Source organism: Haplochromis burtoni, unplaced genomic scaffold, assembly GCF_018398535.1.
Source record: "Haplochromis burtoni strain Fernald_Lab_line unplaced genomic scaffold, NCSU_Asbu1 Contig_137, whole genome shotgun sequence".
NCBI lineage: Eukaryota > Metazoa > Chordata > Actinopteri > Cichliformes > Cichlidae > Haplochromis > Haplochromis burtoni.
The window spans coordinates 181898-208286 of record NW_024582498.1 but is presented as its reverse complement, the minus strand read 5'-3'; the positions used below and the strand labels follow the sequence as shown (position 1 = coordinate 208286).

The 26389-nt window shown below is 40.1% G+C and overlaps 4 protein-coding genes across 6 annotated transcripts in view; 2 read left to right on the top strand and 2 right to left on the bottom strand.

Moving 5' to 3' along the window:
• Positions 1-381: 381 nt before the first annotated feature.
• On the bottom strand, positions 382-2076 carry LOC102310567 (UPF0729 protein C18orf32 homolog). Its single transcript, XM_005931240.3, has 3 exons — positions 1955-2076; positions 941-1141; positions 382-718 (listed from the first exon to the last, which is right to left on the bottom strand). Exons 2-3 carry the CDS (start codon positions 1118-1120, stop codon positions 653-655), a joined length of 246 nt encoding a protein of 81 aa, XP_005931302.1. The 5' UTR covers positions 1121-1141; positions 1955-2076; the 3' UTR covers positions 382-652.
• Positions 2045-6920, top strand: rad1 (RAD1 homolog (S. pombe)). Its single transcript, XM_005931239.3, has 7 exons — positions 2045-2164; positions 2519-2756; positions 2870-2978; positions 3069-3226; positions 3456-3556; positions 3780-3878; positions 5131-6920. Exons 2-7 carry the CDS (start codon positions 2562-2564, stop codon positions 5306-5308), a joined length of 840 nt encoding a protein of 279 aa, XP_005931301.1. The 5' UTR covers positions 2045-2164; positions 2519-2561; the 3' UTR covers positions 5309-6920.
• bxdc2 (brix domain containing 2) lies at positions 5909-10360 on the bottom strand. Of its 3 annotated transcripts, XM_005931237.2 has the most exons (10): positions 9905-10095; positions 8612-8723; positions 8475-8518; positions 8321-8391; positions 8181-8230; positions 8017-8090; positions 7029-7079; positions 6730-6831; positions 6499-6627; positions 5909-6405 (listed from the first exon to the last, which is right to left on the bottom strand). In XM_005931237.2, exons 1-10 carry the CDS (start codon positions 10052-10054, stop codon positions 6160-6162), a joined length of 1029 nt encoding a protein of 342 aa, XP_005931299.1. In that variant the 5' UTR covers positions 10055-10095; the 3' UTR covers positions 5909-6159. The 3 variants fall into 3 exon arrangements, with proteins under 3 accessions (XP_005931299.1, XP_005931300.1, XP_005931298.1); XM_005931238.3 differs by lacking the exon at positions 9905-10095 and adding an exon at positions 10130-10360 and having other exon boundaries at positions 5909-6627; XM_005931236.3 differs by having other exon boundaries at positions 5909-6627; positions 9905-10097.
• Positions 10361-16110: 5750 nt separating this feature from the next.
• Positions 16111-26389, top strand: part of dnajc21 (DnaJ heat shock protein family (Hsp40) member C21) — a 12822-nt gene continuing 2543 nt past the window's right edge. Inside the window, exons 1-10 of the mRNA XM_005931241.2 lie at positions 16111-16521; positions 17039-17132; positions 17263-17386; positions 18938-19069; positions 19218-19522; positions 19609-19760; positions 23695-23788; positions 23955-24110; positions 24428-24476; positions 24576-24709. Coding sequence (XP_005931303.1) covers positions 16425-16521; positions 17039-17132; positions 17263-17386; positions 18938-19069; positions 19218-19522; positions 19609-19760; positions 23695-23788; positions 23955-24110; positions 24428-24476; positions 24576-24709 — 1337 coding nt within the window. The 5' untranslated portion in view covers positions 16111-16424. The remainder of the gene's footprint in view (positions 16522-17038; positions 17133-17262; positions 17387-18937; positions 19070-19217; positions 19523-19608; positions 19761-23694; positions 23789-23954; positions 24111-24427; positions 24477-24575; positions 24710-26389) is intronic.

The window sequence follows — 26389 nt, the reverse complement described above, 5'->3', positions numbered from 1 at the left end:
TACTACTACTACTAATAGCATTCACTTCACTGGCTTAAATGTGGCTGATCAGTGTAGGGTATATTCCAATACTATAAAGATATTAAATGTTATTAACTATATTTTTTCTTTTTGAGCAATGTGTGACAAAGACAAACGTTTCCCAGCTGCTTCCATGTCTGGAGTAATTCTTGCACTGTACATGCAACACTGTTACTACTGGCAGTACACATAAATGTCAGGTCTAAATTTTTAGTTTATGCCTACTTTCGTGTCAAGTTGCTAACATTCTTTCATATTTATTTTAATTATTTCAAAGTTATATGAACAAAACAGCTTTCTTAACAACTCAAATATGAAGAGAACACATTATTCAAAATGAAGAAAAAGCAGCAGAAGCACTTAAGAGGTCTTGTTTATTTTATTCATTATTTATGCTTAAAGTTTAACTTACAAAATCTGTCATTCAATACAATAAACAGCTGTATCAATTAATGATTAACAGACAATATATCAACAAGATGGATGACAAAAATAAAAACAAGCTCCAAATAACAATTGGAAGGTTATAAAATCCAATTAATTCTAAGGTGATTTATAAGTTAATTTATAGTTTCTCTAGAAGAATTAAATATTTACATTGTTTCTGAAGCATTGAATATATTTTGAGGCGTCAGTCTGTCTTCTTATCCGTTGCTATTGTAGATCCATTAGCAGTGGCCTCGCCGTTGCTTTCAGGCTGAAAAACATGAGTGAAATTTTTTTTTTAAAACTTCAAATCAAATAACTATGAAACTTATACGTTAAAAATGACACAACACAGAGACCCTTTGAGTGGCTCCTATTAGTTTTATTATCATTTTTAGATATATTCGCTCTATATACCAGAGCTGGGAAATATTTCCATAATTATTTTTAAGTTTCTTAATGAAAACATCACAAAAATTATCCATTTACTTACCTTGCAAGTCCCATTACTCTTTTCACTAACTTTTTGGTCATTAGCACTGGTCTCCTGCACTGCCTTTTTGCTCCAGAATATATTAATAATGGGTGAAATAAAAGGATAGAGATAAGGCTCCAGGAACCTCTTGTAGACCCACAAGAGGACAGGAATCACAATACAGGGAATGCACACCATAGCTGGTACAAATGGAAAAACCTGCAACAGAGAAAAAAAATTGTGAGTTGTAAAAAAAAAAATACATAGTAAGTTTATGGTTGGTTGTTGAGATATTGCTACAAGGTTCCTGTAGAATGATTTAATAACATTTCATTAATTTATTAACATTTATACAATAGTTAAAAAACAAAAATAAACAAACAAACAAACAAAAACGACACCCCCCCCCCACAAAAAAAAACCCCAAAAACAATCCAACATGCACTTTAAAACACGAAAATAAAGCAAAAAATATATTGGTTGAAATGACAGAAATGTGTACATAATTTGAAAAGTAACAGAATCTTTCTTTATAAATAGGTTACACAAATTTAAAAAAGAAAATTATGGCATATTTACAAGAATTACTGCCTACGTTTATTTTAAACTCTTCTGGTGTATATACATTAAAAATGACTGTACTGAAACGTTTATTATTTTGTTTGTTTTATTTATTCTGGCAGCTTGGGTGCTCCACACCGAGCGACCTGTCAGCCATACTGACGTTTACAAAGCTAACCTGAGCTACCTTAGTTAACGGTGGAAGGAAGCTTTCTTTCACACGACTACACAAATTACTCTGTTCATGATTTCTGTTGTTGTGTGCTGTAAATTGTTTTTCGATCATTTTTTAACTTGACACAGTTGACACACTATTGGTTTCATGCTCTCTAAGCTCAAATAAAACAGTGAGCTAAAGCTAGCGTCATATCACACCCGGTAGCTTATTATGAAAAACTGTCACCAAAGTTCAGACAGGAAAATAAAAAGATTTGAACTGTTACACGAGGAAGACAGAATAAAGACTCTCACCTCTCCCAATCACAAAATGATGTTGTCACGCACTACCGATGGGCAGAGTATGTTTTATGGCGAAATATCTGGAATGTTGCTGACGTAAGACGTACTTTAATCCAACTTCCGTAGAAGAAGAGCGAAGGCGGAAGTTGTTCATCACCGGGCGCCTTTCTTCAAAAACAATCACAAGAACTGCTGCGTAACAGCTTTATAAGAGACACGAAGGTAGTTACAGTTTTTCTGGGGGGAATATTTTAAATACATTAATGTATAGGAGAATCTAGATAGTACAAATGTAAATTATATTACCGTTAATTTGTGTTTTACGTCGTTTTAAACTCCAAGCGAGCCACAGTAAAAAAAAAAAAAAGAAGCTTACAAGCTTAGTACTTCAGTAAAAGCAAAGTGACAGTTCGGTGTGTGTGTGTGTGTGTGTTGTAGAATCGACACAAATCACTTTGGCGCATTTACATTCTGTCCGATTTAGAATATAAAAGATACGCCATTCAACAAAGTTTTACCTTCATGCGCATGTGATGTATGATTGGAGCGGCTAATTTGATGTGTTTACCTTTACAGGGACCTCACAGCGGGTATCTGTGCGCCTTTTTTCAGCGCTAAAATGCCTCTCTCCACTCAGTCGCAAGGTGATGACGAACAGTACGTTTTAGTGGCGAATTTGGACAATGCTCGTAATCTCTCCAACATCCTGAAAGCAATCACCTTCAAAGATCACGCCATCTTCACAGCTACAACCAACGGCCTTAAGGTCACAGTGGAGGACTCGAAATGTCTGCAGGCCAATGCCTTCATCCAGGTGTGTTTCTCTTGTATTTTGTCAGTGAACATACTTAAATGAGCAGGTATGTTTACTTTGTGTTTAATCCTATAATACTGATACCTTAGTGAAGTTGTATTCATGTCTCCCAGGCTGAGATCTTCCAAGAGTTCACCATAAGAGAAGATCTGGTGGCTTTTCAGATCAACCTCACTGTTCTCCTTGATTGCCTCAATATATTTGGTGGAACCACAACACCAGGTAAAATTCATAAAAATAAACGAATTAAAAAAAAACTCCACCTGAGATGGGACTCAACATGCTTTTTATCTGTTTTTTGTGATGCTGCAGGTGTATCAACAGCCTTGCGGATGTGCTACAAGGGGTATGGGTACCCTCTGACGTTGTTCCTGGAGGAAGGTGGTGTAGTGACCGTGTGCAAGATTAACACGCAAGAACCAGAAGAACCGATTGACTTTGAGTTCTGCAGCACTAATGTCACGAACAAGGTTAATTTCACTTTTTCTGTTATTAAAACTGGAATATTAAATATATTAAATATACAAAAAAAAAATCAGATGGGAAACAATAAACCAATGCAAACGAATCCATTCAGAAATTACAGTTTCTCTGGTTTCCTTACTTTACAAATCCAATGGGCATAACATTATTTGCAGGTGTTAGAAAAACAGGAAACACAACTCAGTAACAACTGATGTATCCCTGGCTCTTTTGTAGGTGATCTTGCAGTCAGAGAGTTTGAAGGAAGCCTTCTCTGAACTGGACATGACTAGTGAAGTGCTACAGATTACCATGTCCCCCAGCCAACCATACTTCAGGTGTGCTGTCCTTACTGTACTTTTTCTACAGTGTCGTGCTGGTTTATGATTACGTTGCTGACTTAAAAAAAAAAATCACCGTGTTTAAAATGACTGTAAATTCATTATCAGTGTGCTGAGGTAGTTTGCAGTCTAACTTTGCCCCCTCTGCATTATTTTTGAAAGTGCTGCTCTTTTTACCTTTCATTTATATTATTATTATTTGATTTGTTGATTTTCTAAGGTTGTCAACATTTGGGAATGCTGGAAATGCTCATTATGATTACTCCAAAGACTCGGACATGATGGAGCTGTTTAAGTGCACCGAGACACAAACGAACAGGTTAGCACACGAACACATGCGCAGATTATTTAGACTGTAGAGAACACAAACTAGCCATAGGTGGACTGGGAGGACAGGAAGCACCAACACAGCAACTAAAACCAAATGTCATACACAGTAGAGAATGACATAGCAGAAAATGTGTGATCTTTATCTCGCTGTAAAGTCAGTCACGACTGTCTGTGACTGACTTTACTCTCATTTTCAGTCTTGACCCTTTTACATGCCTGTTCACACATGGTTGCCAGGCAGGTAACTCTGATCATAATGTGAAAAAGTTGAAGATGTTGACATGAATAAATCCAAATATTAAAAAGTTATAACCAAATATACACATCTTTCCTTTGAGAGTCATAAAATTAGTATATCTGTTCAGTCACCGTGTCAAATATACCCATGGACAACAAAGTTGATCAGATTCTCCAGCATCAGTCGGGTAATGCCAACAAACTAGACTGTAAATGATGACCTCCAGCAATGGTAGAAGTCATTTTTAATGAAACATAAGAAATGCTGGAATATATTTGTATTAAACTGTTGTTTAGCATTTTATTTTCTTTAAATCTAGTTTGTTTTATTTGATTGTAATTCTGAGCATTTTGTGGCTTATGTTTTGGGAAACTAATAATAACCAAAGGGCAGTGATAATATTTTTTTAATTATTAACAAACTAAGCTTTGAAAATATTGACACTCACTTGTGTGCACACACTAATAACTAGTGCCAGTGTCCTTAACCTAAGTATGAGCTCGGATAGGTATACACTCACCTTGTAGGCGCTCTAGAAATTCCTGGAATTGGAAATACTTCACTCAAGTAGACTCCCATGGTTTGACCTTGTGTTGTATACTTGTGTGCAAACTGTAATTGCCAGCATGGCTCCTAACCAGAGGTCTGGCCACAGGACGTTGCAGCACCTGCATGCAGGTGTTTAGGATTATAATCATTTCCCCGGTGACTCTTCGTCCCCTTTACATCTCCTTAAAAGCAGACTTGTTATAACTTATGTAATAGAGCTTGTTAACTGGATACATTTGACTTGTAACTGAATAAAAAGCACAGAAAAATAATGACATTTACAACTGCAACTGGATATGCTGACACTAATGAGTCAGCACTCCTGGATCCAGTGTTAAGTGTTTTCTTGGCCTTTCTATCGTATCATGTTAAAAATCTCTGCAAGAGAAATAGTTTAGGCATAGTTTCAGCGTATCCCCGTGTAATGTTTTGTTTGTATTCTGTCTGCAAACAGATACAAGATGTCCCTCCTGAAGCCGTCCACCAAAGCCTTGGCTTTGTCCTGTAAAGTCTCCGTCAGGACAGACAACCGGGGCTTCCTCTCTCTGCAGTACCTGGTCAGGAACGACGACGGACAGATCTGCTTCGTAGAATATTACTGCTGTCCCGATGAGGAGGTGGAAGAGAACTGAGAACACCAGATTCAAATGTGACTTGTAATAAGCACCTTAACTACACACCAGAGTCCAGTTTGCCAGAGGAGGCAGGTATGGAGAAAATGCCGGACTTGTAATGGGCACAGTGGAGTAAACAGAAAATGAACTGATTCATCATTTGCCAGATTTGAGAGATGTTCTTATGCTCTCTATGATTACACCACACGTCATAATCGTAGCTCGATGTGCTGCAGGAGTATACAGAGACATGTTCGATGTGTGTTCAAGTACTCTATTGATTACTATGGTGACTCAGCTGTTTTCAGTCATAAGTCTCACAATTTGTGAATGTTACTCCTGAATTTGAGTCTACTTGTTAAATGCAGCTCTCTTTATATTTGCATATCAGAGCTCGTCTTTTGACATATGCTTCCAGATGGCTGACAGCCTGTAAAACAGGACACATTAGACCCAGCTCACTGATCTAAAACAACTAGACAGTGATCTAAAACAACACCTATTCTACCTATTTTGAATAGGTGTGATTTCTCTTAAGCTGTGGACACACTTCCTCCAAGTCTATGCTGACACTATTCCAAAAGCCTTTTATGGAGTATACATCACAGGATACAGAGATCAAGTTGGTATTTTATTTCTATGACATAGAAAAGAGTTTTTACTCCAACTCAATAAACATTACATCAAGAAAAACTTGTTTATCAGAAAAAGAAGAAAGGAGTTCATAAACTGGGGCAACAAAACATGATGCATATTTTCCCAAGGACTGTTTCTAATACTGTACTTGAGTCCTGACTGTGTGGTGACATTCCCATATTTTTACTGAATAATGGCAGCAGCATTCACTCAGCTTATTGCAGTCCATCCAGTTACCTGCGTGCCATCTGCATCCTTTGTCTTTTGAAAGCTTTTTGTTTTTTCTTCACCACTTTCGTCTCAGGCGCTTCCCTCTGAATGTCAGCGGGCTTTTCCTCAGCCGGTGTCAGGAAGACATCGGCTGTAACGTCACTTTCCAGGTCCTCCTTCGCAGACGTCTTCTTTCCTTTCTGCATCTCCTTTACCATCTGCTTCTCTCGCACTTTGGCTGCCGCTGCCAGTCGCATCTCTCTCCGGTGCTGCAGGAGCATACAGAGAGATGTTCGATGTAAGAACATTAGTATATCAGGAACAGTAATTGTAACTTCAGCTATCGTGCAATGGATTTTTACCATGTTAGGAGAACGGAAGTCTGGGTTTTCATAGAGCGTAGGCCCCCCAAAGCTCCCCTGAAAGATCTTCATGAGGTTAAGAACAAAGCGAGGCCCAATCTCCACTAGAGAGCCATCTTCCTCAATGATCTGAACACAGCCAGAGGAAAATAAGAAATATTTCATTCGGAATCTGCTCAAGCCAGGGACAAAATATCAAATGAAATTTAGAAAAGTATGGCGGAAGAGTACCTGATAGTTTCGAAACCAAATCCTGTTGTCTGCAATGGTAAAGGTGAAAACATGGTCCACAAAAGGCTGACTCTTAGGATGGTAGCGTGGGGTGGAAAAGGTCTACAACAGAAAAAATGAATGAGTTCAGTCAGAAAATACAATTTGTTCAACTCTTCAAGAAAAATTAAAAAAAAAAAAAAAAAAAAAAATCACATCTGCTCCGTTCTTACAGTAAAAACATGATATGTAATCGGACTTTAGACTGAAAGTGTCAAAAACTGCAATCAGTTTACATTCACGCTGTCCTGGAAACGCACCTGGATGAAGAGCTCTTTCAGTAAAGCGTAGTGAGGCTCCTTATCGAATTTCTGTTGAAGAAAATAAAGAGTAAAAATAAAAACTTCAGCTCTTGCTCAGGCGTTTTTTCTTAAATTCAACTTAACACAAAAAAACTTTCACTATTCAGATCACAGACCGAGAATTTTATATCAGAGCGAAGACATTGTGCAGAGTTTTGTGACGCTATTTCTAGGGATGGGAATTGAGAACCAGTTTATGTAGAAAACCGATTCCTTGGAATTGTTATTCTGCCTTTCTATCGATCGCTCTTATTGGTTCCTGCACGGTTCACCTGTCCGAGGAGGAAAATGGCGACGCAGTCTGGAGCGTGGATATGGACACTTACTTTTATTGCACAAAAGACTGAGATAAATGGTTAAGTGGAAAACTGGACAGAAAAAACTGCATTATGCTGCTAACACAACTTCAGCACTTGTGTGGTCTGCTTTGTATTCTCCAAGAGAAAGATCTTAGTGTTCTCATTGTGTGGGGTTGTAGCCTCAGGTTTATATTGTTAAATAGTGTGTTTCAGCTAAGTTATAGAGTAACATGAAAGTAATGTAACGAGTACTGTAAGGAATTATTTTTTCAGGGAGTAATTAAGTAACGTGTTCTGTGTAATATGTCTAACATGTTCTGTGTAACAAACACAAACATTTAACCCACAGCATGCAGTTAATTTGCATGAAGGTAATTTCTATATTGCTTCTTAGCAACTGTGGTGACTTTCAAAACGGACCCAATGACAATCGATAAGTAATCGAATCGATAAATGATATTGATCTTGGAATCGCTAAATTCTTACCAATTCCCATTCCTATTTCCTTGACTACACTAAACCATAAATATCTGATGTGATGTTGATGAGACTCATAGTGCAACAAATTCGGAATAAAGACATACTGATTATAAACTAACAGCAAGTCTAATTTATTACTCCCGGCTTTATGACCCAATTCTACTCACAGGATCAAACGAGAGCAGCGGCCTGGATCCTTTGAGGCAGTTTCCTGTCAGTTTGAGTTCGGCCAGTGTGTGAACTGTCAAAGAGGAGGGGCAATGCAATTATTTTTCCCAAAGTATAACAAATGATTGCTGCATTTGAGGGCTTTAGTGGCGAAATAACTTACTGTTCTGGACTAGGAACTTTGCAGAAGGGCCATGGGGGCTGTTTGAAATCCTACAGGACAAGAACATGACTGAACTTAGTTCAGATTGGCTCTCCTACGAGTCTGATGTACACGAGATGTAATACCAATGAAATTCTCACCACATGTAGAGGTCCTGCTTCTTCTTGGCCTCAAAATAGAGGCACTTGTTGCAGTTTTTGATCTCACAAACCTGCCAAACAAATGACTTTATTCTCCTGGATGCTTTATATATGTTATGTAAGAGTAAACTAAGATGTTAAACAGCAAACTTACCTCGTTTATGACAAACAGCTTATCCTTTCTGTCCATTTTTGTGTCTAGGCACAAGATTTGTGGGTTAGTAAGGTAAGACAGATAACACAGGTGTTTGTGTGAAGCAATGCTGTAGGTCAGTGCTATATGACACTAACCTGCCTTTGCATGAGGCATCATGGTCCTCAGGTCCTGCATCAGGTGTCTGGTTCTGAAGTTGATCCCTCTGGAGGAGAAAATCAGAACTCTTTCCTTGTTGGTCCATTTGCCCTGTTAAAAAACAGTTTAGCTCAGAACATTGAACTAAAACAAATACCAGTTTGCAATTTCAGTCTTAAGATGCAACAAAACAAAGAAACAGCGTTCTTCTACTACGGTTCAGAACAGATATGGGTCTGCCCGGGAGTTTTTCCCTGTCTGCGGAAGGCTGTTGGTCCATTGTTTACCTCAGCTGTCAATTCTAGGTAAGAGGGATCCACATTTATTCAATCTGGAAGAGACCGTCAAACTTTGTGGAAGTAGTACAGGTCAGTGACCTTTGACCTCCATACTGAGGTGAGTTATTGAGGATATGCTGAACCTTTCTGTTGGTAAAAGCTGCTGTTTTGATGCTTTGTGAATAACCCCTCCGATGTAAGCAAACTACTTATTACAGCAAAACCTTTTTGGGACACTGAGTCTACTTTATAGCCAAGTGCTGTTGTTGTTTAGCCAGTGACTATGAGTAACAGCAACAACATCAGGAACAATTTGCATGTTGTTTCCATGTACAAAAGCACTGGCTTGAGGTGAGGATAACGAGGATGACGTTTTCTTAAAATGCTGGCGAGCTTCTCTCTTTTCCTTTGCATTTTTGTTTCTTTGATGAGGGGGACCCCTTCTCCACAACTATAAAACACAAGCATAATCCTTCAAGTCTTGAGTCTGAAGACGAAGGCACGAATTTAAATTAGCCTCATAGTTCGAGTTCTACGAGTTCTCTTCCTTTGGTGTTTTACACATGTAGCCAAGCTTCAGCCTCACATGTAAAATGCGACTAGGTGGAAATGTCCTTCCCGGCCACGGTATTTAAATAAGCTGGGGGAACATGGCCGCCGCCACAAAAAATCACGAGCCATTTATGTATTTTTAATGGGTTAACGATGCGTTTATTAAAACGTATCAATTTGTTGGAAGGAACGTAATAACACACTATCATATTTTTGAGCACAACATTCTTTCTTTTTACTATTAATTAGCCTTAAATACCGACTGTACGTTTAAGAAGGCAGTTTGGTTCATATCTGTGTCGATATCAGATTGGGAATGTTTGGATATAACGAATTCCTCTATCTGATGCTACACACTGAGTAGGTTATAGATAAGTAAGTAAAGTAGCGCGTAGTTGGTAAACTGAAGTTGGCTCACCAGCTAAAATAGTTCAGTGGACAATAACACGCTATAACTCTGACCTGAGAGATCGGTGCTGGCACCGTGATCTCATGTTCCTTCTCTCTTCCCACTTCCTCTAGGCCTTTGCCTTCATCTGGTACCAGTTTTCCTTTTTTCGGCTTGAAATCAACGGAATCCTGGCCGGCACGTTTTCTCTTGAACGGCGACATGTTTGCACGCACACGCAAGTCTCCTAAAACCTATTCGAAGAAAAAAATATAACATAAAACAAAAGTTAGACTGACCTCTAGTGTCCTGGAGATGGTACCCCAACGTCTTTTTTGGATGGAGGCTCTAGAAGAAAGAAAGAAAGATCCCCCTTTTCGACCCTGGCATTGGAAAAAAAATTATTCATTTATTCGTTCATTTATTATGTAACTCCTGCCTGCCAAAGAGACAGGAGTGGCATGATGCCAATTCCTGCCTCCACCTGCCTGCCTAACCCATTCTATTTGTTAAGTAGCTCCAGGATGAACCCTGGGTTCCCTGTACTAAAAAGGTCAATCAGTTACCGGGTTACATCGCCATGGTAACTCATTCTGAACCTTAAGTGATCGTCTGCCAAAAAGTTCTTTCTGGTATTCGCCAAAAAAGTGATGACTCGTACTTTAATTGCTGTAATTGACTTGTTGGCCTATAACATGTGAAGCATGTGCCAAATGTTTCCCTTGTGATCGCTATTAAGTCATCTTGAGCCACAAACAACATTCTTGCTACAAGGTAGAAAATGAAATTAGTTTTTGGTAAGGTTAATTTTATATGACCATTAAAGAGTCTTGTTGACATTCAAAATGTCTTTGAGGGGGCTGTATCAGAATAGGCAACAAATTAGCATTATAGTTCTATAAAGATATTTTAAGTGACCAAAAAGGACTTGATTGGTTATAATGTAGGTACAATAATGCCAATAATAAGTCATGTTTTTAAATAGACTACAATAGAAGAGAATAATCCTTTAATTGTCCCACAAGGGGAAATTTGGATGTAACAGCAGCAAGAATATACAAGAATATACACATATACAAACAAACAGTGCACAAGACACAGAACAGAAACGTACACAATTTTTACATATTTACATGAGAGGCAATGGTTACCAAAAACAGAGTACTGTACCGTTATTAAATAAAATTAAATTAAATTAAATAAAGATAAGAGGCAAACCCAGGTTGTAGTGTGAATCTGTTGATAAAATAGTGCAAGTTACAGCACTGATGTAAACATCTGTGTTTGTTGGGAACGTTTTGATTGTACAGTCTGACAGCTGCAGGGAGGAAGGACCTGTGGAAACGCTCCTTCATGCATCTAGGATGCAGCAGTCTGTCTCTGACGGAGCTCTGCAGTTCAGCAACATTTACATGCATGGGGTGGGAGACTCTGTCCATCAGAGATGTTATTTTGGCCAGAGTTCTTCTGTCTCCCACCACCTGCACTGGCTCCAGGGTGCATCCCAGAACAGAGCTGGCCTTCCTGATGAGTTTATCCAACCTCTTCCTCTCAGCTGCCGATAAACTGCTGCTCCAACATACCACACTGTAAAAAATGACAGATGCCACCACAGAGTCATAGAAAGTCTTTAAAAGCGCTCCCTGGACTCCAAATGACCTCAGCCGCCTCAGCAGGTAGAGTCTGCTCTGACTCTTTCTGTAAAGAGCATCGGTGTTGTGGCTCCAGTCCAGTTTATTATTCAGGTGAACACCCAGGTACCTACACGAGCCCACTATCTCATCTCAATGTCCACTCCCTGGATGTTCACTGGTGTCAGTATGGTGGGTCTGCGTCTCTGGAAGTCCACCACCAACTCCTTGGTTTTCCCAGCATTGATCAGCAGGTGGTTCTGCTGACACCAGTCCACAAAGTCCAGAGTCCACTGTCTGTACTCTGAGTCGTCCTCACCTGTGATGAGGCCGACTATGGCAGACTCATCAGAGAACTTCTGTAGGTGGCAGCGTGGGGAGCTGATGGAGTAGTCTGCAGTGTAGAGGTTGAAGAGCAGACCAGCGTATCAGAGACACAACCCTGTGTCCTCACATACTGTGGGCGTTCTGTGAGATAGTCCAGTATCCGCTGGGACATGTGCTGGTCCACTCCCAATAGCTCCAGCTTGTCCCTCAGAAGTCGTGGCTGGATGGTGTTGTAAGCACAGGAGAAATGCTAAAACAGGTAATTTCTTTATTTAAAATATAATCCCTTTGTAAATCCTGTTGACTACAGTCTGTTTAAGATAAGATAAGATAAGATAAGATAAGATAAGATAAGATAAGATAAGATAAGATAAGACTTTATTGATCCCACAACGGGGAAATTTTTGCATCACCTCAGCTCAGGTACAGATATCAGAAGGAAATACAAATAAGTACAATCAATGAAAAAAAGTAAGATAATGCACTATATACAATGGTAGCATACACAGTATGTGATTATGGATATAATTGGAAATATGGAAGACATAAACTATATAGCTTGATATAGCTATTGTACCACTACTATTCCTATTTATAGACATGTGTACACACACACACACGTACACACTAAATATACATATGTATACATATACAGACATATATACCTGTACATGTCCGTACACATGGAAGGTCCATTATGCATTACCAATACAAGCAAACATCTTACATGTAAAAAACACTTTCTGGCACAACGCCAGATTAGAGATGAACAGGTATGAACTCTCCACCGACTGAAGTCTTGATCAATGTCACAATTCCTAAATGATAAAGTTGTGATACTGATAAATTTGTTAACTCGCACAATTGGCATTTTTCCCAGCTTTTCTTCCTGCCTTGAAGTCAGCTACACTTTATCAATATGTAGCTCTTTTCCCGTCTTACTGTCCAAAACACTGAAAGCACTCACAAATTCATACAGCAATACACTTTATTTACTGTTATATTGTTTTTATGTTCCCATTTCCTGTGTTGTAAAGCACTTTGTGATTTTTATCTGTGAAAAGTGCTATATAAATAAATTTTACTTACTTACTAGCACTTTTAACACGAAACAGTACAGTTTTTTTTCTCTCATGTCGCTGATTTAGTAGCTGTGTTATTTTGATTCTCTGTTAATGTAATAATCAGTGTGATTGCCAAATCACCCCTTTCATGTGAACGTGCTCACACCTACAGTGGGGGAAATGTGATCCCCTGCTGAAATTGTAAGTTTGCTCATTGCCAAAGAAATGAAAATTCTCTCATTTTTCTCATGTTTTGCTAGTTTCATTTTTAATAGAAAGAGGGATAATATCAATTTATAATCCAGAAAAAAGCATCTCTCCACCACCATGGGCAAAACCAAAGAGCTGCCAAAGGATGTAAGGGACAGATTGGAGGCCTGCACAAGGCTTGACTGAGCTCTAAACCATCAGCAAGAAGCTTAGAGAGAAAGGGAAAATTGTTGCAAATATTTGGAAATGGAAGAAATATAAAATAATCATTGGTCACCCTCGGTCTAGTACTCATGAAAGATCTTCCCTCATAGGATGAAGATAATCATGAGGAAAGTAGTAGATCAGTCTAAAACTATACAGGAGGCTCTGAAGGCAGTTGGGACCACCATCACTAAGAAGACCTTTGATAACACACTATGCTGCAGTGCATTGACGTCTTGCAGCACCACCAAGGTCCCCATGCTCGATAAGGCAAATGTTAAAGCCCATCTAGTTGCCAGTGAACATCTAAATGAAGCAGAGAAGACTTGGGAGAAAGTACTGTGGTCAAAAGAAACTAAAATCATGCTGTCTGGCATCAACCCAACCCGAACACTATTCCCACAGTCAAGCATGGAGGTGAAAACGTCATGCTTTCGGGCTCCTTTTCTGCTAAAAGTACAAGACAGCTCCACCACACCAAAGGTCCAATTTTCCTATTGAACATCTGTGGAAGGAGCTGAAGCTTCCAGTTGCCAAGTGGCAGCTAAGAAACCACAAGGATTTAGAGAGAAGGGCCAAAATCCCTCCTGATCTGGTTGCCAACCTGGTGACCAACTATAAGAAACGTCTTACCGCTTTACTAGCCAAAAAGTGTTTCTTCCTCACCAAATACTGTAAAAGTACAGGTACATACCTTTTATGTAATGTGTGTGTGTGTGTGTGTGTGTGTTTTATATTTTCTGGTTTATCTTTTGTGTCTCTCCATTAAAACTACCGTGAAGATTAGAGACTGTTTCTTTAGAGACATTTCTTTGTAAACGAGCAAACTAATTCTGCAAGGGATCGAATAATCATTTCCCCCACAACTTGCTCAGTTGACCAAGTGAGTTGGTAACCAGCTATGTGTGACCGCTTATCCTGATCACCAATGTTAGGGTACAGGATGCTGATAACGGCTGGTTATTTTTGAAATACAGTATGACAAGACGCTTATGTTGCTGCTACGGTTTCCAGGCTGCCTGTACCACACAAAGTCCTCATCTTCATCTCTGCTGTCACACAACATATATCCTAACCCTTGCAGCCATGCACCCATAGGTCTTTTTTCTTTCCTTTTATTATTCCCTTATTAATGTCATCATGAGCCCTGATGTCTTTTCTTTTCTGGGCACTGATGATGACAATACCCAGTGGGATGTTTTCCTATATGAAGAAGAATAGCATTCAAGTCATTGTTACCACTTCCTAATCTGCTTATAATTACCTGCTCCTTCCTGTTGGTGGAAACAATACTGCAGACACGCAAAGGGTTGCGTGTGGAGAAACATACACAAAAGGCATTAATCAGAACAAAGCAGATTAGGAAAAAAAATAAAAATAAAAAGACCTGTGCAATTATTACTGCATTGTCCCAAACAGAGATTTATGTAACCATGGACTAAATCCAAAACCCGCTGACACAAGCTGCTGTTTTACTTGTTTTTGAACATTATATATAGGTTTTATTTTTCATCTTTGACCTCCATAAACAAGAGATGAAGGCAGATTTAAAATACGTAAGGTCCTCTTTAATTTTTTATTGTAACATGACTCAAGTTTAGTTCTAAGTACAGAGGTTTTCATGTGCTCACAATGACTAAGGTGGAGCACGGTGGGTGAGTGAATGATTGATTATAAAAGAATAAAACACAGAGGTGTGGCAGTTTGGGTGTCTTGTAAATTACCTGTGTTTTCAGCGAGGTACATACTAAATTTAGGTCTTTAGTAGTTATTTCAACAAGCATCAAGCTTTCTTGTTAGCACTAGAGGGCGCCATGAGCTCGTGAAGACAGGGATGTGGAGGAACGAGAGTGAAAGATTGACTGTGACAGTAAAACACATGTATTTCTCTCGTATTAGCTTCCCTTTATTGCCTCTTTGTAAAATCCAGGAGATAATTTAACCCTGGAGAACCCATGGGGTCAAATTTGACCCCATCGTTTCCCTAGTAAACCAATGGGATCGGATCTGACCCCATTGGTTCTCCAGGGTTAAGAAGTACAAGTGTTAAAAGTACAAAGGTGGGTAGACATCGCCTCTCTTTTCTTTTACTCTCCAGGCATTTGTGTGTCACTGATACACGCCATTAACACTGCTTTTTGTCTTCCAGATGGCGCCCTAGGTTTCTTTCTACTGAAGGGAAGTTTAAATGTCTTGAACCTGCAATGCAAAGCACTGTGAGATAGCATTTGTTATGATTTGACACTAATAATTGAACTAGAATGTAAATGTAAAGTTAAAGAGTCAAACTTTGAAAATGGAACTTGAAACTACCACAGATTTTAAGTTTGGGGTTTTGTTAAAAGACAGAAAATCAGGGCGCATGCACAGGATATTAAGGAAATTGAAACCAAATGTAAGGATGCACACACAAAAAAGACACTTTGTTTCATATGAAGTTTTTGATACAGACTGATTAAAAGGAAATTAGTTAACTGATGGATAAATGCATGAGAGGAAGTGTAGTGATACCTTCTGATCTGTAACCACGGAAAGTTAAAGTGATGTGCTTCCAGTTTGTGAAGAGAGAACAGCAAAACTGGCAACCCCCAAGGGAAAATGGGGGGGAATTAAAACATATGCTGAAAGGCTAACCTAACCTGTAGCATTTGCTAATGTGATGAACGGAAAGGACTTGATTTGAATGCTTCACGTATTTTTCACCAGAAGTCGGATTTTAATTTTAATTTTATTTATTGTATTTATTTTTAACATTAATTAACAACTTCTGAGTCTGGAAAAAAAAAATCACAGATCAAGTTTGAACTATAGAGGGCAACAAAGATCAGCCACACCTTTGAATTTACTGGTATTTGAAAGAAGCAAAGAAGAAATCTCGCGAGATTTAGCGGCTTCAGCTCAGACAGTCCCGCACACAGTGGTGTGTATTACGGTGTCAAGACGCGTTTAAAAGTAACTTCAGATATACAAGGTGTTTGTAAGTGACAGAAACAGTAAACATGTAAGGGCTAACATCACACTATTGTCGCTACCGCTAAATAAGTCTGACTTTTTCAGAGATACAGCGGGTATGCTAGCCGGTCGCTAGTCGAATGCTACCGTTAACCTCACCTGGGACAACGTGATCATTGATTCTGTTTATTTGATTGCTCTCAAAAATGAAGTGTCACTATGAAGTGTTGGGTGTGAAACGTGACGCGGGAGACGATGATTTGAAGAAAGCTTATCGTAAATTGGCCTTGAAGTGGCATCCTGGTGAGTGGTAGTAACCTGTCAGTATAATAATGGTACTGAGACGTTAGCATCTTCAAAGATATACGTGTATAACATTTAGCATTGTGGGAGTGGATTTAATGTTGAGTTATCGTAGAATCTAATTTTTGAATACTTAAAAAACTGTAGTTACAATTTAAGCCGTGTAGTCTTAGTTGGTTTTCGGGGAGGGTTTGCCCTTTTCAGTTTATTTGTAGTCCTGTTTAGTTAGGCTGTTTGGTCAGGGACAGCATTTAAATAGTTATCACAACATTTACAACAGGAAAAGATGTCAGTTCAGAACTGTGACATCGCTGTGAGTGTTTTTCTGACATCACTGCAGGAATTCACTGCTATAGACTGTGTTGTGTTTGTCTGATTTCTCATCTCTTTATTTGTTTCTTGCACCAACATGTCACCATCACCATTTGCTGCTTCATGGGGTTATCAATAAGTCTTTTAGGCAAGGGAGTCCCTCTAATACAAAGTGTTTTGTTTTTTTTCCTTCTGAAACTTTCAGATAAAAACTTGGACAATGCAGAGGAAGCAGCAGAGCAGTTCAAGTTGATTCAGGCAGCTTATGACGTCCTGAGTGACCCACAGGAGAGAGCTTGGTTCGTACAAACACGGCAGTCCGAATAATGCGACCCTCAGATTCCAGAGCCTTGCTCATAGTCTGAGCTGTACTGGTTTGTGCAGACTTGATAAATCATATTGGTGCTTCTGGCTGTTCCTGTGTTACAGGTATGACAATCACAGGGAGGCTTTGCTGAAAGGAGGGCTCAGTGGGGATTATGAAGACGACAGCATTGACCTGCTGCAGTACTTCACGGTCACATGTTACTCAGGCTACGGAGATGACGAGAAGGTATATGTGGGTTTGATCGCGTGCGCAAAGGGTGGTGTTGCCTCAAGCCATCAGATTATTTAACACAATTTAGTTTTTTTGACAAGAAAGATAAAAATGCATATTGAAAAAAGTAGGAAATTCAATAAGGCAAAAAACATTACCGGCCAACATGATGTAATTTTTTTTCTCTGTGCTGCATCTGTTGGTGGGCGTGAAAAGAAATTGTTTTAAAGCTGTCATTATACTCTACTGCAGACATGGCGTCTACTGGAGTCCCTGTGGACCCTAGTGTTTACCGCTCAACAAACATCACGTCACTCTTACCCAAGCAGACCGTTGCAGACTCGTGGATATTGAAAGTATATTCAAGGCTTAAGTTTGTGAGGCTTACCAGGAGCGTAAACCATGTGAGATAAACTCGATAGGATGTGCGATAACCATGGCTGTAATAAAAATGCCCTGGAACTCAAAACAAATCCCACATAAGTTGTTTGGGGCCATTTGGAAGAGAAACTCAACTCAGGAGCTGTGGCACCACTCACACCTGAGATAACAGCTTTTCTTCAAATTCTTTAGTTGTCTTCGTTTTTGCAACTTTGTACTTTTGTGTTACTCACAGTAACAACTCCACCTCATTGTTAGTCCATTGAAAAAACTCGGGGCTTTTCCTCAGCATTTTGCTGCGACGTTTTTTATGAGCCGGCAAGTAAATAAACGGCAGACAGGAATGAGGTAGGTTGAATCGTCTTGCGTTTCACGTATATGCAGTACTGGAACGTAAGCGTTTTCGGCCGTTTCAATGTGGACGCACAACTCTGTGAAAACGACCGAAAACGATGTGTGGTCGCGCAGCGTTTTCAGACAAAAACACAGTTTTCAAATTCATCCAGGCTAGCGTGGACGTAGCCAAAGTGTGGAGAGAGTAGTAAAGTGAATTAATAAAAGAAACCAAGGTAAAGCAAGCATTAAAATTTCTACCAAGGCTTTTTATTTATTTATTTTTTGTCTCAATTTCCAAAATATATATTTGACAAAGAACCACTGGAGCTGAATGCAGCTGTATGTGCAGTCTTGGAGGTTACGCTGTTGTCTAAAATGAAACTGATGCATGCTTGGTCCAAATCAAGTTGGGGTTCACTAGTAGATCCTACTTGAAGACTACAAATTCGTTTTTTGGTCGATCATGGTATCAGCTGATTGTCGTTTGTTAGAATCAAAGATCACAGCTGTAAATTTTAATGATGGAGATTTATCTGAGATCCTTTATCTTCCCATCTTCAATGTGCTTCAGTGGACCGCTCATTAATGGCTGTTGAAGGTGTCTGATGAGCGAGACTGACCCCTAGTGGAATGTTGTTGCTATGACAATGAACTAGAGGGTCGGGGTAGACTCTGAAGTATATTGCTGTACCATCTCAGCCTACACAGCATGCCCCTGCCTTGACCCTGAACCCAGCTACTGCATCAGCATTCGCTGATCGTTCTGGCAGCGCTGCCCTGAGGGACTGTGGGAAAGAAAATTCTTTGTGTCTCTCAGATTTTTTCTTTTACAGTTTCCTTTCTCCCTAGGGCTTTTACACCGTTTACAGGAATCTTTTTGAGTCCATTGTTAAGGAGGAGATGGAACACAGCAAGGTGGAAGATGAGGAAGAGGAAGAGGAGTTTCCTCCCTTCGGGGACTCGCAGAGTGATTACGATACCGTAAGGCTTTAAAACACACGTCAGCAGCTGTTTCAAACAGAAAGCAGTTTGTTTTTGTTTTCCTTTAGCTTCTACTTCCCGTGCGTAAAACAAACAAAGATCTGTGTTCTGCTCTTCAAGTCTTGCTTTCTCTGTGTTTGCATCACAGGTAGTGCATGTGTTTTATGGCTACTGGCAAAGCTTCTGCACTCGCAAAAACTTTGCTTGGAAGGAGGAGTACGATACGAGGCAGGCCTCCAACCGCTGGGAGAAGAGGGCCATGGAGAAGGAGAACAAAAAGACTCGAGAAAAAGCTCGAAAGGAGCGCAACGATCTGGTGCGACAGCTGGTGGCCTTTGTGCGTAAGCGCGACCGCCGCGTGCAGGCCCACAGGAAACTGGTGGAGGAGCAGAATGCCGAGAAGATTAAGAAAGTGGAGGAGCTGAGACGGCAGCAGAAGCTCAAACAGGCCAAGTGAGTAAAAGATGAGTAGCTGGGGACAGATTTGAGTTTTTGTTTTTAAAATTTCTTCCTGACACTGCTCTGTATGTCCATCCAAGACTGGCAGAGGAGTATAAGGAGCAGAGCTGGGCGGCCATGTCTGAACTCGAGAAGGAGCTGCAGCAGATAGAAGCTCAGTACGGAAAAGAGTTTGGAGATGCATCTGAAAGTGAGGAAGAGGAGCTGGAGAAGAACAGCGAAGAAGGCGGAGGTAAGGGTTACCTTCTCTCATGTCACACTTGTGTCCCCATTATATGTCATACGCCGTCGGTAATGTCACCACACAGCAACAAGTATTAATGCTCATCGCTGCAGTATTCTGCTGAACGATAGGCGTCGTTACTCAGACAACACCTTCGTGTCAGCTCTGGTGTGGGAGCAGTTAAGTCGGATCTTTTAGAACTATAGCAACTTCTGTATAATGTGTCAGTTTCTGACCTTCTGCACTGATAAATCATTACAATCCGACACAATCACGCACTCATGTCTGCAACTCAGCGGCAAGGGAGCAACACGCTAGGTTTCAAAAATCGAGAGGTTCACGACCGGCAGAAACTGCGGCTTGCGACAGCAGAAATGACGTCAATTTGACATCAACTTTGTCGTGTCGTGCCGAACGGCAGCTATAAAGGGGCCCTCAGAAGGTCAGCTCCATAGCTACACAACATGCGGTCCCTCAAATATGTAAACAGTGATGACACATTTACTGGTAAACAGTAGACCAATTAAAACCTGGATTTATCCCATCTGTTTATAGGCTTTCTAACTTTCCAACCTTCAACAGCACATCAGAGACGGACACATCCATATACAGATGAACTGGACATGCTACTCCCATAACTGCACTTGACTAGGAGTTCTAAGTGATGTAACACAGCTACCTTAACTATGAAGGTTGAGGCGCAGTCTGCAGGGAAAAAGCTGTGTTGGTTGTGTGGGCGTAAAGTTTTCAGTAAATGCAGTGTTGGATGAACTGATGCTGGATGCAGATACTGGGGGGAAAAAAAGAAGTTTTTTTTTTTTTATTGTTGTTGTTGGTTTTTTTTACATCTGAAACACGAGCATATATCGAGTCCATGTCTGAGAAAACAGTCTCGGATTTTGCAACATACTGGAAGCATTTCCTTGTTTGCTTTATGTTTTTTATATTTTAAATGATATATGGCAAGTAGTACAATAATGAATGGTCTTCTCAAAGCTGCTTGTATCAAAAGGTAAATAATTGTAGGAATGTAAACAGTCACTGTAGCCAATGTCATTAAAGTTAGTGCAGTTCAGTGACATGTAATACATCTTTTTTTTTTTTATGAGTTAGAGAAATCCAAGGCTGGGCTGTAGATCAGCGCATGGCCTCGAAAGGTCATAGAGCGAATTTTTTATGAGGACCTTTGCATTATCTGACGACATTGTATCGCTTGGAATAATGTTTGTATTACGGCCGACCCTGAAGAAAGGCTAATCGTGCATTGAAACAGCGGCGCAGCTGGTGGTGAATTCAGCGGGAGTCGGTGCACCTTCCGCTGCAGCTGCATAAAACGGAAGTAGAGAGTTCACCGAATGCCGGCGAGGCTGATCGTCTGTGATCATGAGTGCCGACTCGGGGTGACTCAGTCGCAGCGGCCGTAGCCTTAAACTGTGTCTTGTTTGTTTCTGATTTATGATTAATGGCTGTGATGTGTTCATTTTTATTGGTGTGACACTGTTTGCATGCAGCTGTTGCATGTTCAGTTGAGCCCAACCAATTTATTGGCAGGCCGATATTATCAGCTGATATTAGATATTAACCATGTTATGATTGTGTTGATATTGCACAGTTTGTCCACCAGAGGCCACTCTGCAACTTCCCTGTTTTTAGGCACGCAATTGGAATGCCACAAACACAAGAATCAGTTGACCCGAGCCCAGTAGAGCATAAAAGAGTAAATAAATAATTACTCATAACAGATGTTTGGTGTGGCTGACAGGAAAAAAAATCGACTGTTATATCAGAATATCAGATTTTTAAATTGCCAATTGTGAGTTTTTCGGTTGTGCTCATTGATGGCTTTGATCGTTTACTGTCGAGTCCTGAACAGATATTCCAATAGTTGAGCATATGACAAGCATCTGAATATTAGCAGCCTTCAAGATGCCTCCTGCATGGAGAAACTAGTCGCATGCATTGACTTTGGCCCATTCTTCCACACAAACATCTTTAAAATCCTGAAGGCTCTGTGAGCCCCGTCTATAAATTCTGAGCTTTAGCTCTTTCCATAGATTTTTAAATTGGATTCAGGTCGGGTGGTTGGCTGGGCCATTCTAGCCGCTTTATTTTCTTTCTCTGAAACCAGTTGAGTCTCCTTGGCTGTGTGTTTGGGATTATTGTCTCGCTGAAACATCGACCCTCGTTTCATCTTCATCATCCTGCTAGATGGCAGCAGATTATTATCAAGAATGTCCCGGTACATTTTTTTCATTCATCCGTCCTTCAATTAGTTGAAGCGTTCCAGTGCCACATGCTGAAAAACAGCCCCACACTGTGATGTTCCCACCTCCAAACTACACTGTTGGTATGGTGTTTTTGGGGTGATATGCAGTGTCTTTTGACTTCCAAACATGGTGTGTTATGGCATCCAAAGGGTTCAATGTTGGTCTCATCTGACCAGACTGTACTCTCCCAGTATTTGTGGCGCTTGGCTCTTGGACAACTCTTCTAAGCCTGGTCCATCTTGCGGGGAACATCTGTCCATGGTCGGTTCATGATGACATTGTGTTCTTTCCACCTCTGGATTATAACCCCAACAGTGCCCACTGGAACCTTCAAAACGTACTGCTATCAGTATGTTTTGTGAGAGCTCACTGGTTTTACGCATCATGAGATGTTTCTTGTTTCATTACCTTGGTAATGAGACATCTTTTTTATAAGCCATCAGTTGGAACTGAACAGCTGATAATAATTTGCACTAAGTGGCAAGATTGCTTTGTAATTGCTGATAGATTTCAGCTGCTGTTATGACTTTCCACACCTTATTGCAACTCCCTTTCTTCCCTGTGTCTTTTCTCATTATTACACAAACCTCCAATTATTTGCATGTGTGAATTGGATGGGTTGTTACTAACATATGGTGAAAATTTCATGTCAATAGCACCTTTAGAAATGTATTTACTTAGAAAACTGTTGATGCATTGAATACTTTTTGCCACCACAGGCAGCTGATTCAGTGGCCGATTGGCTGTCTGTGAGCAAAGTGGGACAACCACCATCCCATGTAGGATAAAGTTCAGGAGCCTTTGTGTGCTAGATCTCCTCCTTTTATAAAATCTCTGATAATAAGCATATCCAGTCACAACTTTCCCCAGCTTTCTGGCATGAACAGCAGGAACTGAACACTGTCTGAGTCCTGTCCTGTTCTTTGGAATAAGCTGCCTGCAAACCTGAGGTCAATCAAATCTGTGCATACACTCAGAAACAGAAGGAACCACTTTTATTATCACAGGCTTGCTGTTAATAACTTACACACACTATGTGTGTGTGTTTTTTGTATTTTACTTTTTGTGTTTTCATCTTACACTCTTGCAGGTTTGTATGTTTTTAGATTTTTGTCTTAAGCATATTGAGTTTAAATAAATGTGCTAATAAATACAATTGGTGCTGATATTATATCAACATTAATGCTGTGGTCCATATTAAATGGGAAGTCCGAAATCCCAAGTTCCCACTCAAAAATCCCTGACTTTTATAATCCAAGATGGCAGCAGCAAGTGTAGAATTTTAATCTGTACTGTGCTGTTGTGATTTGTGACTCCCTAAACGAGCCATAAAGGGAACCAACTATGTTCTTTCCATGAACGAGCTGCAGCGCCTTTTTTTTAATGAAGGAAAACAGAAGAAAGCTGCTGTCAGTGATGACTGAGAGGGTCTACTTTGATAGGAGAATGGTTAAAAAAAAAATCAAAAATCAAACACATTTTAAACGCCTGTTTTTCTGGCTATGACTAGGGCTATAACTGGAACATGGTCAGCTCTGGTTCCTCGACTTTCAGGGTAAAAGGAATGCAGCATTAATCCAACTTTAAGGATTTAAAGCTTGTGTACAGTAAAAAGCAGAGCCTCCTGTTTGCTGGCTGTCTCTCTACACTAAATGCATGTAAATGTTCAATCACAGAGGCCGAGCAGCCGGATGGAGACGAGCTGACGATTGACGATTACGATGATCTGTACTGCCCAGCGTGCGACAAATCCTTCAAGTCAGATAAAGCGTGAGTGTGAAACGTTACCTTTTCAGCACTGCACTCAAAAAGGTTGCAACTTTTCTTTGTTTTATATATATCTCAGATGAGTTTGAACAGCGTCATCACTGTTATTATCTGTGTGCATCACGCTTTTTATATTTTTTCTCCCCCTTTCTTCACCACCTCTTCACAGCATGAAAAACCACGAGAAGTCTAAAAAGCATCGGGAGATGGTGGCTTTGCTAAGGCAACAGCTGGAGGAGGAAGACGATGCACTTGGTTTGCATCTGGAGGGAAGTGAGAATGAAAATGAGGGGGAAGAGGAGGAAGAGGAAAAGCCAAGGCAAAAGTATATATTTAATTTTGTATTTTTTTTTAATGTCTTTTTTCCTTCTCAAAACTTGATTTTTACTGTTCTGCTACCCTGATTGGCAAGCATAATGTAATCAGAAATCAGAAATCCATTAGGAAATGTAAAAATCAGGCAGTGTGGAGAAAATGCAAAGGAGAGGTAATGAATGCACAAATAAGTGAAAACAATCCATTTAGTGGCGCTTGGCTCCCATTTAGTCCATTTAATAGCATACTAATTGTTTAACTTCTTGGTGATGCATCGTATTAAAAAGGTTGAGTTGTTTTTATTGAGCTCTCTTTCTACTCCTGTAGGCTGTCCAAAAAACAGAAGCGGAAAAGAAAACAGCAGAAAGCGGCCCCAGTGCGTACCATCATCACCATCATCGCTTGTGTTGTTCGTGCCTGGTTTTGTAAATTGAATCTTTCTGAAGACTTCTGCCCTCTCTTTCCAATGCCATAGCAAAGTGCTCCAGGGGAGGAAGACGAGGAAGAACCAGCACTGACCACCTGTGAGGAAGATGCCTCCAAGAAGTCAGCAGCAGACCCCACAGAGCCTGAGAAGCAGGATGATCTACCTCCCACAGAGGTCAAGAGGTCAGTTCGGTTTCTTATCTGTCTCTAGGTCTGTCTTCTGGTCAAGTGTTGCTTTTGTTTTGTCTCTCTCTGTTCTCTCTCTCTCTCTCTGTCTCTCTCTCTCTCTCTCTCTCTCTCTCTCTCTCTCTCTCTTCTCTCTCTACTCTCTCTCTCTCTCTCTCTCTTCTTTCTTCGTCTCTCTTTGCTTTGCTGCTAAGTTGAAGCATGCTGAGAACCTGAGCTAAGATGGTATACACTGCATGGCTGTTCATTTTTTGTTGTTTGTGTATTTTTTTTCACCAAAAGCTTGTATTAACGGGAGATTCGGATTGCTGCGTAAAGTCGGTTCTAGCACATCCCAAAGATTCTCTGTGAGATCTGGACATGTTTCATGTGACAGATTAATCCTGGCGTTCCCATCTTGTAGTATAGCTGTGCCATCAGGGAAGGGAAAAATGTAATGGTGGGAAAAAATGTGGTCATTCAGTTTATTAAGCTAGTCAGCTGACCTCACTGCTGAAGCTAGACCCGACCAACTGAAGCAAGACGCTAGGCATGATGGGTGCATCACTTCATCCGCCTCTGGGGGTTTATGCTCCAGTGGGAAATCTGCACCCTTAACCTGACGTAGTTAGATGATGTGACCTTGGAACTACACGTTGAGTCAACACAGCCAACAACTACTCAAAAATCTAGACTTGGACCACATTACTTTTTTCCATTGAGTCCAGTGTTAATCCTCCCTGGCAAACTGAAGCCTTTTGTGTCCTTTAGCCTCACTGATAAATGGTTTTCTTAAGTTTACACAGCTGTTCAGTCCCTGTCCCTTGAGTAAACTTCATATTGTAGGAGTGAAAATGCTCTCACTTTCAGCACTACCCTTCCAGGTTTTGATATCGCACAGGCAGCTCTTAATTCAATTTTAGTTGTTTCAACAATCTTCGGAGTTGTTTTTACTTCTTGGCCGCTCCCTTATTTCCCCAAGCCATCGCCACAGCAACGGCCAGATCATAAAACATGGGGATCTTGAACAACTTGGTCCAGCAAGAATTAAGAAGCTGCTAAAGCTGTTAAATGACCTGCTACCAGCCGAAACATTAATCACTGCAGTAATCACCCAGAGTAAGGCTCTCACTTTTTTTGGCCTGGCAGGGTGTAAAATTAATACCCGTTTAACACATATATATATCTACATGGCTGAATATATGAGCTCTCAGTCTTACATGCACAATCTCTTGTTAATGTTTGTCAAATTTTTGATTAGCTGCAGATTGTTTCTAAATGGCTCGTTAACTCTGCGGTGTTGTTCCTGTTCCCGAGGTTCTTGAGTCAGATTCCTGTAGTGCTTTTATACTTACAAGACTGTCCTTAAACTTTATCCTGAGCACTTTATTTGATATGTGTGTGTTTGAGTGAGTGAGATAGGTGGTGTAATAGTTAACGAAGCAAGGAACTCTGAGTTAGTTTGAAAGCTGCCACGAGTACCTGTTAAGTCTATTAAAAGTGAGGGGACAGCACGTAGAGCAGGGCAATATGACCCAAAATATTTATCACGATATACATTTGAACATTTGCGATAACGATATAACTGACGATATAATTGACACTAGACAAAATACTTTACAACTCCTCAACTTTATTAGTGCAAAAAAACAAAAACATCAATGTATTTTCACTTAAACAAGCAGCTGGTTTTTTTTT

Excerpts from the sequence above, each read along its gene's own strand:
- LOC102310567 (XM_005931240.3), bottom strand. The coding sequence starts at position 1,120 with ATGGTGTGCATTCCCTGTATTGTGATTCCTGTCCTCTTGTGGGTCTAC. Across the intron at positions 719-940 it reads AGAGTAATGGGACTTGCAAG|CCTGAAAGCAACGGCGAGGC; the intron begins GTAAGTAAATGG and ends CATGTTTTTCAG.
- rad1 (XM_005931239.3), top strand. The coding sequence starts at position 2,562 with ATGCCTCTCTCCACTCAGTCGCAAGGTGATGACGAACAGTACGTTTTA. Across the intron at positions 2,979-3,068 it reads TGGTGGAACCACAACACCAG|GTGTATCAACAGCCTTGCGG; the intron begins GTAAAATTCATA and ends GTGATGCTGCAG. Across the intron at positions 3,879-5,130 it reads ACCGAGACACAAACGAACAG|ATACAAGATGTCCCTCCTGA; the intron begins GTTAGCACACGA and ends GTCTGCAAACAG.
- bxdc2 (XM_005931236.3), bottom strand. The coding sequence starts at position 10,054 with ATGTCGCCGTTCAAGAGAAAACGTGCCGGCCAGGATTCCGTTGATTTC. Across the intron at positions 6,832-7,028 it reads TGAAAGAGCTCTTCATCCAG|ACCTTTTCCACCCCACGCTA; the intron begins GTGCGTTTCCAG and ends TTTCTGTTGTAG. Across the intron at positions 6,628-6,729 it reads TTTGGTTTCGAAACTATCAG|ATCATTGAGGAAGATGGCTC; the intron begins GTACTCTTCCGC and ends GGCTGTGTTCAG.